Here is a 16,269-nt window from a genome sequence, read left to right as displayed (position 1 = left end):
AAAAAGCAAAAGCAACACCCCAAGCTGCTACCACCAAGAACTAATAAAATACATGGATAGTATTAAACTACAATCTGCATATTGGTTTAATTATAAAATTAAAAGTATTTATTTACACTGTAGTTTTATACGTATCTTTTTGAGAATTCTTTGTTGAAATCTTAGTATTAAGAAACTATTTTCTCATGCATGACAGTTGCCATTGGGGTAATGCAACCACCCTTGATTGTCCAATAACTGTGGTGATAAATCACTGCACATTATTTCCTTATAACAATGCATAATGTATTATTGTTTGCTTTTTTTTTTTTTTTTTTTCAAGTTTCCCCCCACATAGATGATGAGATAATGATGTAGCCAACCTAAATTTCAAAATGCTGGACAGCAAACTGAACAGGAGAGAGGAGAGAGAGAGAGAGAGAGACCCCACTGTCTGATCATTGATTCCAGTTGGGCTTACACAGAAACCAACCTCTTTTTTTTTTTTTTTTAACTCGGTGAGGAGTTTTTCTTTGAAAAAGTAGTTTCTTTGTTTCATTCTTGTGTATAGATGGATGGATGCTCCTACTAACTTTTGTGCTAATACACAGAGCTAGAAAGAAAGGGAGATGTAAGGAAGGAAACAGCTATGTTTTTTCTTACCTCATTAAACGATTCCCTTACAGCTTCCTAAATAATAACTGAGCTTTACCTCAGCTTCCTGTTTGCTATGATTAGTTTCTTCATTTAACTTCTCTCTCTCTCTCTCTGTCTCTCTCTCTCTCACAGACAACAAAAAAGAAAAGATAAAAGAAAAAAGGTGCCTGTTTTGATTTGGATTTAATGCTCTTGCAGAAAAGAAACTTAGTATTGAACCATAAAGTGGAATATATCATAGATCAAAGAAGGTGGACCACTTTGTTTTTCCTTGCAAATTTTGCGCTCTAGCTCCTGCCTTCTAAGTGGGTTTTGTTTGTAAAGTATAAAGGATTGATTTTGATGAGCTTTCCCAGGTGGATTCTTACAGTGTTTGAGTCTGTCATTGGGGAAAGGGGGTGATTTTGATGAGTTGTACTGGTGGTGGAGCTGGGGTTTTTGTCAAGTTTTCTAGGCTCTTTGTGAAGAGACACAGGTGGGAGTTGGTGAAAATGTCTATTAATTGCAAGCTTTCTGGTTCAAATGGCACATCACAAGAAAGTTTCAAGCTGAGGAAGTCAAAGGAGGTTTTGCATGAAACTAATTCTGCCAGGAAATGGAAGAGAAAGTTTCTGCTTCTCTGGTTTCTAGGTGTTGCTGTTACTATAGGGAGCATTTGGCTTCTCTTCAGCTTTGATAGTGGGGCATTGGGAAGGAAAGGTCAGAGTCTAGATTCGTGTGAAGAAGGAGCTCAGGTCTTGCTTCGCCATTTCAATGTCAGCAAGAACCAGCTTCATGCTTTGGGTTCTTTGTTCTCTGATTCAGATCAGGTTCTTTGTTTATAGCTCTTTCACTATATATATACACTTTTGTTTTTGGTTTTAATCGTGTGCTAGAATTAGTGTCTGTTGATTGCTCCTGTTAATTAGTCTAAAAGCTCATTTCCTTGTTATTATTGAATTTGAAATTTATTCTTCTTTGATTAACTTGATGAACATACGAGTAAATTGTGCATTCTGGAATTAAATTAGGACGCAGAAGGACTTGTTACTATACAAATTGTTAGATATGTATTTGTAGAGATTACATGCATACAGATATCATGAGTCTTGTACCTTTTCATGCATGGACGGAAATATATGGCTATCATATGCTGGGATAGGGAAACCAAATGACAATTTAAACACATCTTTTTAAGTATGAAATTAGCAGAAAAAATTGAAGGAATACTTTTTGGAAAAGTTGCTGGAGAAGTCTCTTGCATTTCAGAAATAGAATGCTTGGTTAAAAACTTATTTTCACTGGTCTGTGTATTGCAGGTAGCATCCCTTGATTGTACCAAGGAACCAGGACCGGAAATGCTAATAAATGATGGCATTGCCTGTGCACTGAAGGTACCATGTTCAAAGAAGCAGGAATTTCAACAGCACATCAGATGGGTCGCTGAAGATGTAGGGCCTAATGGAAAATGCCCGGTTCAAGATGAGAATGAATTCAGGAAGCTTGATCGATCATTGCTGGATGAGTCTGCATCATTTGTTTCACAATCTACAATTTCATCAATTTCACAGGATTTTGGAAAGGTAAAGCCTTGTTGCTGAAGCAGTTGTATATGCATGTCTCTTGCTTGAAAGTTTCAGAATTCTTGTTGTCAGTATTCAATGTCCTGAACTTTAGTGCATTTTGAGTATATTAAAATTTTCACACACTGCATGCATTCCTAACACAGACACACACACAAAAAAATAAAAAAACACCATGAAAGAGGGGAAAATATATATGACTCTACCGAGTGGATAATCAAGAGGCTATGCTTTGTGTTATGTTGTGGGTTCTATGCTGCATCACATCCAACCACTAACAATACGGAAATCCAGTAAAAAAGGTTCTTTTGTATATTTTGGGTTTTCGATTTGTCTCTAAGTGTCTTGAATACACAAAGTTAGATAGTTCAGCAGAGTGTAATTGGCTCACCAGAATATCCACCAAGTGAAAGATGAAAATAAGATAAAAATAATTTCAATGTAAGAAATTTATCAGATGTGCTTACAAAACTCTGTTGGAGGTTCTGTTATTGGATGCTTCAATCTATTTCAAGTTTGAAGCTTGTGCTTAGGTACTTTGGTGAAATTATCATAGCTGCATGACATGTTTTCAGTCTTCCGTTTGAGTTACTAACTGCACTGCCAGGATCATGCACTCAACTTTCTTCATTTCTACAGTAAGTATAAAGAGCTGGAAAGTAGCCTTTAGACTTGACAAAATTGATGCAAGAGAAATATGTATTTCATTACTCAAAGAAAATTGATTGGAGAAATCAAAAGCTTATTATACCTTTGAGTGATGCTACATAGGTATTTTGTCTCTTGGGCTGTTTTGACTTTGGTCATAATATTTTGCAGAGAAGGGAAGTGGACTGTGCAGAAGATCATTGTAAACTTTTTTCATTTGATTTGGTAAAAGAATGCTGGTGGGTCCTTGTTGGAATGATAGTGAGCTGCATACTATTGGGTTATAACTTAAAATTTTGGAGGAAACAAAATCAGAAGCTAGTTCAGCTGGAGCCAGTGCCTCAGCAGCGGCAACAATTGTTGCAGATGAATCAACATCAACTATCCCACAGTCCTCCTAGAGGTGCTGGCAAGTGGAGGAAGAAACTTCTTATAATATTTGTCCTGCTTGGAGTGCTTGTATCTATTTGGTTGTTTTGGCACTTGCATGAAAAGATAATATCAAGGAGGGAAGAGACTCTTGCTAACATGTGTGATGAACGGGCACGAATGTTGCAGGACCAGTTCAATGTTAGCATGAACCATGTACATGCCTTGGCTATCCTTGTATCCACCTTTCACCATGGAAAAAATCCTTCTGCTATTGATCAGGTGATATTTGGCTTTCCATATTTGTTAATCTGTTCTAGGAATTGTGTGTATAAAAAATAATTGGGAATGAACTTGTACTAATTGCATTTCCTTCATTACATAAATCATGCAAAACCTCTATAACAACAAGATGCTATGTTAATGTCAAACTTATGCTCAGGGACTGGAGATTTTAACTGAAGAACTCAAATTGTTACCATATAGGAGTACCATGCAATGCCCGGAAGAAAAATGATCTTACCTTGAACTCTCTTTTATTTCACAGAAAACATTTGGTGAATATACCAAGAGAACAGATTTTGAGAGGCCACTTACTAGTGGTGTTGCTTATGCTCTAAAAGTTCCTCATTTAGAGAGGAAGCAATTTGAAGAGCAGCATGGATGGACAATTAAGAAAATGGGAACGGAGGACCAGACTCTAGTCCAAGACTGTATTCCAGATAAATTGGATCCTGCACCCATCCAGGATGAATATGCACCTGTGATTTTTTCTCAAGAAACAGTCTCTCATATTGTCTCAATTGACATGATGTCTGGAAAGGTGTGTTTCCATATAGTATACATAGCTTTGTCATTTCAGTTAATCTGTTTTCTTTTTATCCAACAAGTTCTTTTCCCTTGTAGATAAGCATGATTACAGTGCATGTACTTGATCATAATTTCTATTTGACTTCCTGTATTTTTATTTTTTCTACGAGTATCCGGACTTTTAAAGAAGGACAAATGAAGTGCTTTTGTTCCAAAAATACCCTTCTCAAGATTTGATTAAAAAAATTAAATAAATGTGTTGTGATATCTAATTTTCCTATTGCAAACCTTCCATTCATCAGGGCTTCTATATATTGTTTGGATGATAAATTAAAATTTGAAGTATGTTCATTGTATGGTTCCAAGAATAGAACCTATTGCTTACTCTTCTTCTGTTTGAGGAAAGCAATAAGGGTTGGATTAGAGCTGTTGATTCATATTTAGGTAAATCCTTAGAATTTTAGTGATTTTGGAACTATGAAGCTGCTTTTCTTAAACGGCTAGTTTTCACCTCTCATGCAATAGAGCCAAATTAGTTGATGCCAACCATACTAGCACCTGGGTAATAATAAATCTACACTGTTGCATTAATTTTTAATATAAAAAACTAATAAATGTTTGAAGATGGTATTGAAGAAAGATGTGGCTCTACAACTCTGGATGAGTGTCATACTTTTGTTGCTTCTTTAGCTTGTATGTCAAGCATTTTTTTAAAGGAAAAATATTATATGGATTTTGGCAGATAATATAGGTTTCTGTTTATATTCAAAACCTTGTTCATCTTGCACAACTATCATTACAGGTCAATATGAAGAGCATCTGCTAGTTGATAATTGAGATGCACACTGAATTTTATCATAATATATCAAGAGATACAAGTTCAGAAAAAAATATTTATATTAGAACATTTCTTCCATGTTACCTATATGGAGTTTGTTCTAACAACAATTGCCATATTTATATAGGAAGACCGCGAGAACATCTTGCGAGCAAGGGCATCTGGAAAGGGAGTGTTGACATCTCCTTTCAAACTTTTGAAATCGAACCACCTGGGAGTTGTACTCACATTTGCTGTCTATAATACCGACCTCCCTGATGCTACACCAGAACAAAGAATTGATGCCACTGTTGGGTAATTCTTTTTTCTCCAAATATTCTTGGTTTCTTGCACATGGTATGGTGACTTCAAATATTGTCATATGGTACATTTCTTTGAGATGAACTTACCTTTAAATCTGGGCTCGCTTCTTATAAAGGTATCTTGGCGCATCTTATGATGTACCATCTCTAGTGGAGAAGCTTCTGCACCAACTTTCCAGCAAGCAAACAATTGTCGTGAATGTTTACGATACAACTAATGCAACCGCTCCCATTCTCATGTATGGTACTGATGTTACTGATACTGGCCTTCTGCATGTCAGTAGCCTTGACTTTGGTGATCCATTGCGGAAGCATGAAATGCATTGCAGGTTAGTTCTCTTAGTGACAAGGTTTAGATTATCACAAAGATGAGTGATCAAGAAATCTCCTCATTTCCATTGGGTACAGGTTCAAGCATAAACCTCCTTTACCCTGGCCAGCAATAAATGCATCAGTTGGGCTCCTTGTTATTACTCTTCTTGTTGGCCACATCTTTCATGCAGCCATTAATAGGATTGCAAAAGTTGAGGAGGACTATCGTGAGATGATGGAGCTCAAAGCTCGTGCTGAAGCTGCGGACGTGGCAAAATCTCAGGTACATTTCCTGGTCCTTTTGATGGGTTTCATCCTATAAATATGGCTTCTACTCCTTGCATGTTTATTTATCTTCTATTTGAAATACTATTACTTAAGAAGTTCTACATTCTTCCGGCAACTGAAGTATTCTCATCCTTGCAGTTTCTTGCAACTGTTTCCCATGAAATAAGGACCCCAATGAATGGTGTTTTAGGTAATTAGAAATGTGTTGTTTATACAATGCATATCCTGCCAATATGGAAAAATTAATATCTAAATGCTGCGTCCAACATGTTTTAGGTATGCTGCAAATGCTGATGGAGACTGATCTGGATGTAAACCAAATGGACTATGCCAATACTGCTCATACTAGCGGAAAGGATCTAATTGCACTGATCAATGAAGTTCTAGATCAGGCTAAGATAGAATCAGGCCGGCTAGAATTGGAAGCAGTTCCCTTTGATCTGCGTTCTGTTCTTGATAATGTTCTATCACTATTTTCAGGAAAATCCAATGAAAAAGGGATTGAGGTACATATATAGCAACTCTCTTTATTGCTCATTCTCTTCTCCTTTTCTTGGCATTGATATCATTTCTAACCCAAGCTTGTTTCCAATTGTTCTTTTGGGTGAGAGAAGTTGGCTGTTTATGTTTCTGACCGGCTCCCTGAAGTTGTTATTGGTGACCCTGGACGGTTTCGGCAGATAATTACAAATCTTGTTGGAAATTCGATAAAGGTTGGTTTCAGCAAAATAATTATGGCTACATTTTTTGTTCAATATTTGAAATAATGTTTAATACAACTGCCATTGCTATAAGCTACATATCTAATTGTGGATGGTGTCAGATTGATGATTCATCACTATAACTAAAAGCTTTGTATATGCAGTTTTCTATTTGTATGTAACATCTTATTGGTTGTGCAAATTTGGTTCACTAATGTTTTCCACTGTTATACCCTCAGTTTACACGCGACAAAGGGCATGTGTTTGTTTCTGTGCATCTGGCAGATGAAGTGAGAAGCCCTCTTGATGCCAGGGATGCAGTGCTTAAACAAGGCCTGGAGTTAGTTCAGGATACATCAAGCAAAGTTTATGACTCATTGAGTGGGTTTCCTGTTGTCAACCGATGGAAAAGTTGGGAGAAATTTAAAAAGTCAAGCTGCATAGATTCTAGGGATGAACCTGAAATGATTAGACTACTAGTTACAGTTGAGGATACAGGAGTGGGAATACCAGAAGATGCACAGGGAAATATTTTCACGCCTTTTATGCAAGCTGACAGTTCCACTTCACGAAAATATGGTGGAACTGGAATAGGATTAAGCATTAGCAAATGTCTGGTGGATCTCATGGGTGGGGAGATTGGGTTTGTTAGTGAATGTGGCATTGGCAGTACCTTTTCATTTATTGTTTCTTTCAGAAAAGGAGAATCAACTTCTCTGGATACAAAGTGGCAGCCTTATGATCCAGCTGTTTTGGAGGTCCGAGGAGGGAGAGCCCTGGTAATTGATGAAAGAAGTGTCCGAGCTGAGGTCACAAAATATCACTTGCAGAGGTTGGGAATAACTGCAGATGTAGCTCCCAGTCTGAAGTCAGCATGTGCATATCTATCTAGTGGTTACTGCACAAGGTACATTCGATTTTATTAGCATAGTTGTGTGAAAATTTGAGGTTGGCTTGAATGTGATTAATGTTAAACTGTCATGAAAAAAAACTCTTTTTATCGCAAATGCCAATCCATGCTTGCAAAAATTGTCATCTTATCTCACAATTAGTGAAAAATTTGGAAATTTATGAAAGAAAGTTACTACTTGATGAGTTTCAGAAAAACATTACTGTCATATGATAATCAATTTGATTTTCTGATATGCGCTTAATTCCTTTTAACAGTATTCCAGCCGATTTGCCTATAGTTCTTATTGACAAAGACGCATGGGACAAAGAATCTGGCATTGCTTTCCATCATTTGCTGAAAATGCCCAAGAAAAATGACGGGACAGATATCCAGGTAGACCTTTCAAAGATTTTTCTCTTGGCTACCACCATCAGCTCTGATGAACGCTTAGAGCTAAAAACCTCTGGTTTAGTAGATAATGTACTGGTGAAGCCTCTTCGGTTAAGTGTCTTAATCGCTTGCTTCCAAGAAGCTTTTGGAAGCGGTAAGAAGAGTGAAGTAAATAGGAAGAAACCACCAGCACTTCAGAATTTACTGAGAGGAAAACAAATTTTGGTGGTGGATGACAATTTGGTAAACAGAAGAGTGGCTGAGGGTGCTCTTAAAAAGCATGGAGCAATTGTTACCTGTGTGGAGAGTGGCAAGGCTGCTTTAGAAAAGCTTAAACCACCACACAGTTTTGACGCTTGCTTCATGGACTTCCAAATGCCAGAAATGGATGGGTAATCTCTCTGTTCTAATAGAATAATTATGTTTTTTTGACGTTCTTTCTTTCATTGGAAATGTTCAGTCACAGATTCCTACATCCAAAAATGATTCATAGTCTGTAATCATTATGCAGCTTTGAAGCCACACGTCAAATCCGGTCTATGGAGAGTCAGTTTAATGAGAAAATTGCATCTGGGAAAGCATCAATGGAGCTACCTGGAAATGTAGCATATTGGCACACACCAATATTGGCAATGACAGCTGATGTGATTCAGGCAACAAATGAAGAATGTCTAAAGTGTGGGATGGATGGTTATGTGTCAAAGCCATTTGAAGATGAGAAGCTTTACAATGCTGTGACACGGTTTTTTTAGTCTAGTTGATAGAGTGGATTGACATGCTAGAAGTTGCTTACATCTCTTCAGCCTGCTGGCTGATCCATGTATTTTGGTTGACCCTAAATGCATTTGTTTGGCCAACTGGCAACAAGCCACTGCTACGAGGTCATGGAAGGAATGGTCGATGCCACATTCTTCTAATCTTTCCACCCCTCGTAATTTCTTGCATCATGGTAAGTGTTTTCCAATGGTCATGCATATATGTGCATCAAATTCCCAATGTCTTCATGAATAAAAACTTTTCATCCATATCCTCAAATAAGGCTCCTCTCTTCTTTGAAACTCTTAAATAGATTTACTTTATGAGACCTTCAATGTTTGCAGAAAACCTATCTTGTTCATACCGCATTATTCTTTGTTTCTTTTAAAGAATGTTTCTTTCGCAGTTCTTCTCAAAGGGATACGTTATGCATCAATGTGAAACTAGGTTAGATAGTTGATATTTCTACAAACCATGCCCACTGCTGTTTAAATTGTCTAAGCTTATTGAAATTCATGTTTGCACTGAATTTCCCATATATGATGCTATGAAATGCTCTGTAAAATTGAGAAATGTTAGAAGTGTCAGCAACTGCAGAGTCATCACTGTATTTCGTGAATTTAATTGTTCAACTTCTCATATAATAGGGGGTGTGTAAAGAATAGTTATTTGTTTCCAGGAATCTGAGCTTGCGACAAACTTATGGGTTCAAGAATGCATGGATCTGGTGAGCGCAATCAGGGTTCTTTGATCAGTTGTTGGCACCATTTCCCACTCTGTGATTGCTCCAAGATGACGATAGCTAAATGATGCTGGTGGCTTTTCTGCACATACTAGTTTTGTCTACTATTATTCTATTCCCTTCTCAATTTTGTTTTCCAAATTCTTCATTCTTGTAGGCAGTTCATAAAATGTCACAATGCTGCATTCTTTGAACTCTAATGAGATGATCAATTCGTCTTTCTACCCTTGATGGATTTGTGCATAAGAACATGTGCAAGCTAATGAGGTTAGAATGTTGAACGAGCCATCTAATTAGGGTTGGGTACAGCATTATGACATTTTAATATTTATCTAAATATTCTCCCTCCAAGGAACAGCACAATAATAGCAGGCGATGAACATATGATGTGGTGAAGCCCCAGAGTGTACAGGAAACCGCAGTTACCATGAGGCTTTATAGGGAGCAGATTTTTTTTTTTATTCAAGTGTGAATTTGTATTCATTCTGATTGGTTCCTATGGTCTTGCATGTAGATGAGAATGAGGTGCTGTGACTGTTGGTTATGTGTAAAGTAGGAGCTGTTTGTAACTCGTTCATTCTTCGTTGTATCATAAATTGTAACATTGTATTGTATACGGTGTGAATATGAAGTTAACTAGATTCTTTTTTGGGGGCAAAGGTGTTGAACTAAATCTGATGCATCCTTGTTTTGATCCTTTTTTTTGTATTCATCAATGCATGCCCATGTTTTCGCTGTTATGGCGCCGCGTATAATACCCGCTGATATGCCCCATAATGCATTAGGAGTTGGGAAGGGCCGTTACCTTTGATACTCACCTGCAACCTGATTTGGTGAAGATGATGTGCAGCTAAAATGTGGTTGATAAATGTTAGGGAGAGACTGCTTGGAGAAATACATGGGCATTTGCCTTCACATTGGGCACGAGATACCATTAATCATATTGATGGATACTGTTTACGATCCTAAAGCATAAGCTCCATCTTTTTACACAGTTACTTCATTTTCCCCACTTCTAATCATGCGAGATATGCCACTCACATGGACACCTAAGAACAGGACAAGCAAGGCACCTTTCATATTGCACTGGGCAGAACATAGGATGCCTGCAGATCGAGATTCCATGGCCATGAATAATTTGAATCATTTTAAAAGATGGAGTTGTTGTTCGCTTTATACAATTGGAATCCCTTAAACTCAATGTAAATAATATAGTATAGCAGAAGCACAACCTTTCCTTGTTGGGGTGAAAATCAGCTTATGTGGAACGCATTCGCAAGCTGGCCTCGTATACCCCCCTTCACATGACTGTCACTATGTTGTCTAGCAACCGAATTACCATGTAATTTACTCGGTGTAAGGGTTTTTTTTTTTTGTGTTCTATATATGGATCTAACCAACAACCTTTCTGTGGATACACTTCTCTGCAACAGATTAGGTTATTCTGCCATTGTGACCTGTCTTTGTTTCTTTCTTTCAAAAATATGCCAATCCTTTGGAAAAGGACAATGCTAGCCCTTCTTATCCTGTCCATAGCTCCTAGGAAATCAGGTAAGCTAAGCAATACAGCCTGAACTCCCATCCGAGGAGAAGCTGTATCATAGCTGGTTCGTTTTATCATTATTTATCACAGGTTGTCTTGTTCATATCTCACATAAGTTCTTGTTTGTGTATGTTTGGAAATAAATACTAGATGGGGAGTTAGAGCAATGGTGCATAGCAGATGAGCAGACCCCAGATGATGAGTTGCAGATAGCATTGGACTGGGCTTGTGGGAAAGGTGGTGCAGACTGCAGTAAGATTCAAGTGAACCAGCCTTGCTATTTGCCAAATACTGTGAGAGACCATGCTTCCTATGCCTTCAACAACTACTTCCAGAAGTTCAAGCACAAAGGTGGATCTTGCTACTTCAAAGGAGCTGCTATCATTACAGAACTTGACCCCAGTAAGCACTTGCTAAGCTTTTTTTTTTTTTTTAATTTTTTTATCTCTAGTTATTTCTCGACTTGTTTTTAATGAGGCCCCACCATAGGAAATCTTGCAGCATGTAAATATCAAATTATCTACTTTTGATTATGAAAAGAAAAGGGAGACAATTCTGTCTTCCACATGCTTAGAAAGTGTAAGCCATGTGAGAGTAGCAGCTGGAAATCATTTTCTATACTTTCTCTGTGTTAAATGATTCTCATTGTTCTTTTAAAAAATTGACGTGCAGGTCATAGCTCTTGCCAGTACGAGTTCCATCCCTGATTCAAATCCATGAGAACCATTAACAAAGAAGATCGGCATTTCACTAGGGATAGAGATTTTTCAGTTTCAGATATTTTGTTCCTTTAATTTTTAGCAGCATTGAGCTTTTCTCATTGCAAATTAAATCAGGTTTTCACATGAGATGAGCTTAGACATATACTTTGCCAAGGTCCCTTCCTAGTTTTCCTTCTACTTCATATTTTCTTCAACAGATTTGCTTCCACTAATGTCCGTTTCTGGAACTGAAAATCTTTCTTCTTCTAGCCACACATGAGATTGCTTTCATCATGTAGCAACATGAAGCAATCATGCAAGAAAACTTGATAATAAGTCGCATATATGATGTTCTATGGACAATCACCAATTCATGATTATCTAAGAAAGAATCGTTGGAGTGGACATAGTAGTACATTGGAAAAGCAACTGCAAATCTCTTTCAGAGAAGTTTGAGACTCGGATTGAAGGATGCACTGAAGAATCGCAAAACTTTTTCTCTGCCACAGATTTTTTCGTGGAACATAACAAATTGAAATCATCACAGCCAAATAGCGATTGCACATTTTTCCAATAAGAATACTCGCAGCACGATAGAAAATATCAGCAACAAATGTTAACCTACATTTACTTCAAGTTCCCTTAGACTCCGACCAGTGATTGAGAAACTGCAACGAAGCAATCCAATAATTTCACAAGCAACATTATATATAATACATAAAGATATGAAATATGAACCATCATCAAGATAGTGAATAGATAGCTAAACAAAGTTTCTTCAGTATCTGCTAAAACCCCAAAGCATCGATGCATGATACTGGTGACGCAGAAATGAAGATTCGCCGCCATCTTAAAGAGGTCTATCCTTAGAAAAGCAAGCTTGCCCAAGCACCAATAAATGCAAAGCCACCAAATGGAGCCAGAGTAGAATACTTTCTGTCCTCAAGAAGAGCCACAGTATAACACCTACACAATTCCAGATTAACTTCTTTCAGACTTTAATCTCCAATGGTGTATGTTGCGAATGGAAAAGATAACTTGCTCAAAACAGGACACTAAGAAAAGAGAAAAGAATAATCTAGATGAAAGCAAACCTCCACTAATGCAAGTTAAAATAATTGTAGAAAAAGTAGTGACTGAAATACGGCGTTGCAATCAATTTAGCTTAACTAGAGCCGCGAGAATGGAGCTATCATAAGGTGTTTTCCTTTTTCGAGACAAATGCTACCCGAGCTGTAAGTCCAGTCAAACAAATCATATAGCTTAGTTGGTATAGGAACTCCTTTATACGGCTATATCTACAGTCTAAACTGAGAGCAAATACATGCTTGGTTCCTGGTTTTTTCCCAAGCAGCAGAAATATAACATTGTTCCAAACATAAGCTGAAACAATAAAAGCATTGAGTTCCAGTAAGTCTATATCCTAACAAAACAAAGAAATCAAATGTAATGTATGGTTCTTGATGTTGGTAACTGAGGCTCAGTATAACAATAAGACAGTTGCAGGTCAGTTTGTTATTGATATATTTTAAGGTTTCTTATCATTACTAAAGTCACCTGGTCGATTAAATTGTCATGAGACATTTGCATATGGTCAACGCCCCCCACCAAAAAAAAAAAAAAGAATTTTTCAGTCGCAAATCACCAACAAGAGCAGCTTTAGCATCAGAAAAAAACGATGCAAATGCAAATTCAAAATCTCAACAAACTTTCATTCGAAAACTGGTAAACATGAAAACATAATGACTTACGTTCCAGAGAAAGCAAGAATCCCAGTAGTCAAAAGGCCTCCAAACTGAGACAACAAAGTTCAATCAGAATTAACAAAAGAAATGAAAGGAGAAAGAAGGTGGGAAAGTGGGAAGGAACTCACAATGTTGGGGTGTTTGGTGATAGGAGCAGCAAGAAGGGCTGCAGTGTGAACCAAATGGTATAAAGACGCTGTTTGCCATACCTTCACAATCACAATCAAGAATTGCTTGCTATCATTTAGTACTAGTATTTAACAAAAGAAAGAGAAAGATAAAAGGAGGACCTCTTTGTAAGTGGGATTTTCGGGCTTGAAGACATGAGCACCGTAGGTCCCCAATCCGAGAGCTGCTACCCCTGTTTGTTTGTGATTTTTTCCAGTCAATCAAACATAAATTATACTACCAGGAAATATAAATTTGAAGGGGTAGAATAGCAGTAAATTACCGGAGACAGCAGCTATTCTGTGCCACATAGAAGGATCCATTCTTCTTCGACTTGAACTTCCTTATGCTTCGCTTCTTGATCTCTCTCTCTCTCTCTCTCTCTCTCTGGGTTTCAGCCTCCAGGACAGGAGGGGAGGCAACCACTCTAAAAGATCTATGGGCCAAGATTGATGATACTAAGTGGGCCGATTATCGATTGGGCAATGGGTAATATCTGATTGATTCAACTTCTTTATTTTTATATTGGGCTAGATCTGGAGCCTAACTCCCCAAATCTCACTTACCACATGTAAAGAGTAATTGGTGTCCACCACCTCTTCAAACGAGGGCTCCCCAGCTTAAGACGAATTGTACACAAAATAGAAAAATAAATAGACAAAACTATAGTTGGTGTATAGCATAAAAAACCCTAATTAATAAAGTTGTGTTTCCTAGAGGTTATACCATCGTATGAATTGTTATACATGATCCCGTTTGTTTTCGTGTTTCAAAAGTATTTTAAAAAAGTTTAATTATTTATTTTCTTTTAATTAATTTTTTCTTTTGTGTTTTCCGATAGTTTTGATATGCTGATGTTAAAAATTAATTTTAAAAAATAAAAAAAATATTATTTCGATACATTTCTAAGCGAAAAGTATTTTGAAAAGCAACCGTTAACCCAATATTATACTAACATAACTCATGTGGAAAAAAAAAAAAGAGAGATGGATTAAGTGATAGCAAGGATATCCCCACATGTTGGAATGTTTTTAGTTTTTAGGTTGTACCCAATAATCATGGAAACAAATTAGGGACAGGAAAAAAAATAAAGCTTAGCCTTTATATGGTTTTTGATGTGATGTGTGAAGGGTGTGCACGCTTTTCCTTTTCTTTATTTTTTTTTCTTTTTATCTTTAGATTGCTTGGCAGGTAATGAAGTTGGTGACAATTTAAAGAAGATCATCATCTATGATGCCAAACAAAGAGGTGATTTTGTCCAGCAACCTGCTAACAATGGTAGGGTAAACATTCAGAAATGTCCTCCAACTCAAGATCCACTCCAAGTCCTGTTTCAAGCTCGAATAAATGCGTCAACAAGGCCAATATATCTACATCGATCATATCATGTCCAAGTTCATGCATGGATTATGCGGAATACGGCAAGTTAGAAAAAAAACGATGATATTTTAATTAAATGGGGTTAGAAGGAGAGCAATCAAAAGAAAAAAGGAAGACTTTGATCTTCTGAAAATCAAATCTTGAACAAATTCTCGTAGGCTTTACTTTATTATTTGCATCTTATTCATAGAGAATCTCTACGGTAGTTGTTCCATTCTTGAAATCTTAGGTCGAATCTTTCCGGTTCAAGAACAAATTCTCATATTTAAGCATTGATAATTAATATCTTTTCAACATTCAATCGAATGCTGGGTTAAATTAGCTGCTTCTTGAGACTTCAAGTCTAAGAAAACAAAAGGTTCTTCTTTTAAGCTTTTTCCCCCCTCCAATAAAGAGTATCTTTTAGGGTTCTTCTTGAGATTTCAAGAGGTATTTATTACCCATATCAATTCAGCATATCCAAGATAATCTTAATCTTTGATCATCATAACCAACCAACGCTCGAGTGACATTTTACTTGAATAAAATCAAAGTACTTGAATAAAATGAAAGGGAAAGAGTGTGTGTATATAAATATTAATGTTTGCAACTTGTGTTAATGGGATATATTCTCTTTGGGATATAAGCACGCATGCCAGCGAAACCAATAAACAAGTTCCCGACAATAGCTTTATGAGTTCCAAGAAAGATGTCTAGCTTAACTTTGAATCCCTACGTTGACAATGCGATCATATGATGTCCTGCCGGTGATAAATATTGGCAAGGACAGCATTGAAACTTGTCTGTGTTGAATTTGGTGCGTACGTGCACTTCACAAATGAGCCACGCATGTGTTTTTAGCAAGCAAGAATCCATCGACAACACCAACAATATGTTCCATAGCGCCCATCCATCCCTTGAATTTGGTGCGTACGTGCACTTGTCATTGCAATATTTGCCTTGCCATTCCGACAATGAATCGAGTTAAGGGCCCAAGTTTTGAGTCACAATATGTTCGATAGCCATCCCTTGATCATGAGAATTCGTTGGCCATCCATTGTCATTGATCCCTGGTTCATGCACATTTGCCTACGGTCTCCAATGTTCTGTGAAAGTTGTTGCAGGATTAGCAAAAGCTCGAATCATTGCCTGCCTGGTCTTCAAGAATTAGGTCTTGTCGAGAGACAAACAAGTGTCGAAAGGACCCGCATGGGACCCAAATAGCAAAGTGAATTAAGATGGGTCAATTTGAGGCTCAATTGAAGGGATTTTAGCTTTTACAGAAACAACACCCAATCTGCATAGCATACGCAAGAAAGAGCAGAAAATAAAATGGCATCCAATCTCCCAAAAGCCCATGAATTTGGTCGGCAAAACGAGAGGGATGTTTGCATACAAAAGTCAAAGTCTCATCATGGCTTGGCTCGTCTAGTTTTGTCTTATGGCCTCATAGAAATTTGGGATATTGATTCTTAGAGTCATTTGCATGTATCATGCGCGCGGGGTT

General features: G+C 37.3%; 3 protein-coding genes across 4 annotated transcripts; 2 read left to right on the top strand and 1 right to left on the bottom strand.

The window, feature by feature from the left end:
• The first annotated feature begins 438 nt into the window (after positions 1-438).
• On the top strand, positions 439-9,905 carry LOC7455991 (histidine kinase 2). Of its 2 annotated transcripts, XM_024584363.2 has the most exons (14): positions 439-1,445; positions 1,935-2,198; positions 3,018-3,497; positions 3,763-4,038; positions 4,991-5,157; positions 5,282-5,494; positions 5,574-5,760; positions 5,904-5,955; positions 6,042-6,271; positions 6,380-6,478; positions 6,706-7,373; positions 7,634-8,140; positions 8,260-8,697; positions 9,184-9,905. In XM_024584363.2, the coding sequence occupies exons 1-13, from the start codon at positions 1,044-1,046 to the stop codon at positions 8,498-8,500; spliced, it is 3,786 nt and encodes a 1,261-aa protein (XP_024440131.1). In that variant the 5' UTR covers positions 439-1,043; the 3' UTR covers positions 8,501-8,697; positions 9,184-9,905. The 2 variants fall into 2 exon arrangements, with proteins under 2 accessions (XP_024440131.1, XP_024440132.1); XM_024584364.2 differs by lacking the exons at positions 439-1,445; positions 1,935-2,198 and having other exon boundaries at positions 3,132-3,249; positions 3,405-3,497.
• A 502-nt stretch (positions 9,906-10,407) lies between these two features.
• Positions 10,408-11,705, top strand: LOC7468555 (glucan endo-1,3-beta-glucosidase 4). Its single transcript, XM_002321144.4, has 4 exons — positions 10,408-10,588; positions 10,680-10,797; positions 10,940-11,191; positions 11,462-11,705. The coding sequence occupies exons 2-4, from the start codon at positions 10,731-10,733 to the stop codon at positions 11,494-11,496; spliced, it is 354 nt and encodes a 117-aa protein (XP_002321180.1). The 5' UTR covers positions 10,408-10,588; positions 10,680-10,730; the 3' UTR covers positions 11,497-11,705.
• A 350-nt stretch (positions 11,706-12,055) lies between these two features.
• Positions 12,056-13,855, bottom strand: LOC7455990 (uncharacterized). Its single transcript, XM_002320476.4, has 5 exons — positions 13,687-13,855; positions 13,526-13,596; positions 13,364-13,444; positions 13,242-13,285; positions 12,056-12,456 (listed from the first exon to the last, which is right to left on the bottom strand). The coding sequence occupies exons 1-5, from the start codon at positions 13,724-13,726 to the stop codon at positions 12,357-12,359; spliced, it is 336 nt and encodes a 111-aa protein (XP_002320512.3). The 5' UTR covers positions 13,727-13,855; the 3' UTR covers positions 12,056-12,356.
• Positions 13,856-16,269: the final 2,414 nt, after the last annotated feature.

The sequence above is a fragment of the Populus trichocarpa genome, chromosome 14, assembly GCF_000002775.5.
Source record: "Populus trichocarpa isolate Nisqually-1 chromosome 14, P.trichocarpa_v4.1, whole genome shotgun sequence".
Taxonomy (NCBI): Eukaryota; Viridiplantae; Streptophyta; class Magnoliopsida; order Malpighiales; family Salicaceae; genus Populus; species Populus trichocarpa.
This window is presented reverse-complemented; position numbering and strand designations above follow the sequence as displayed.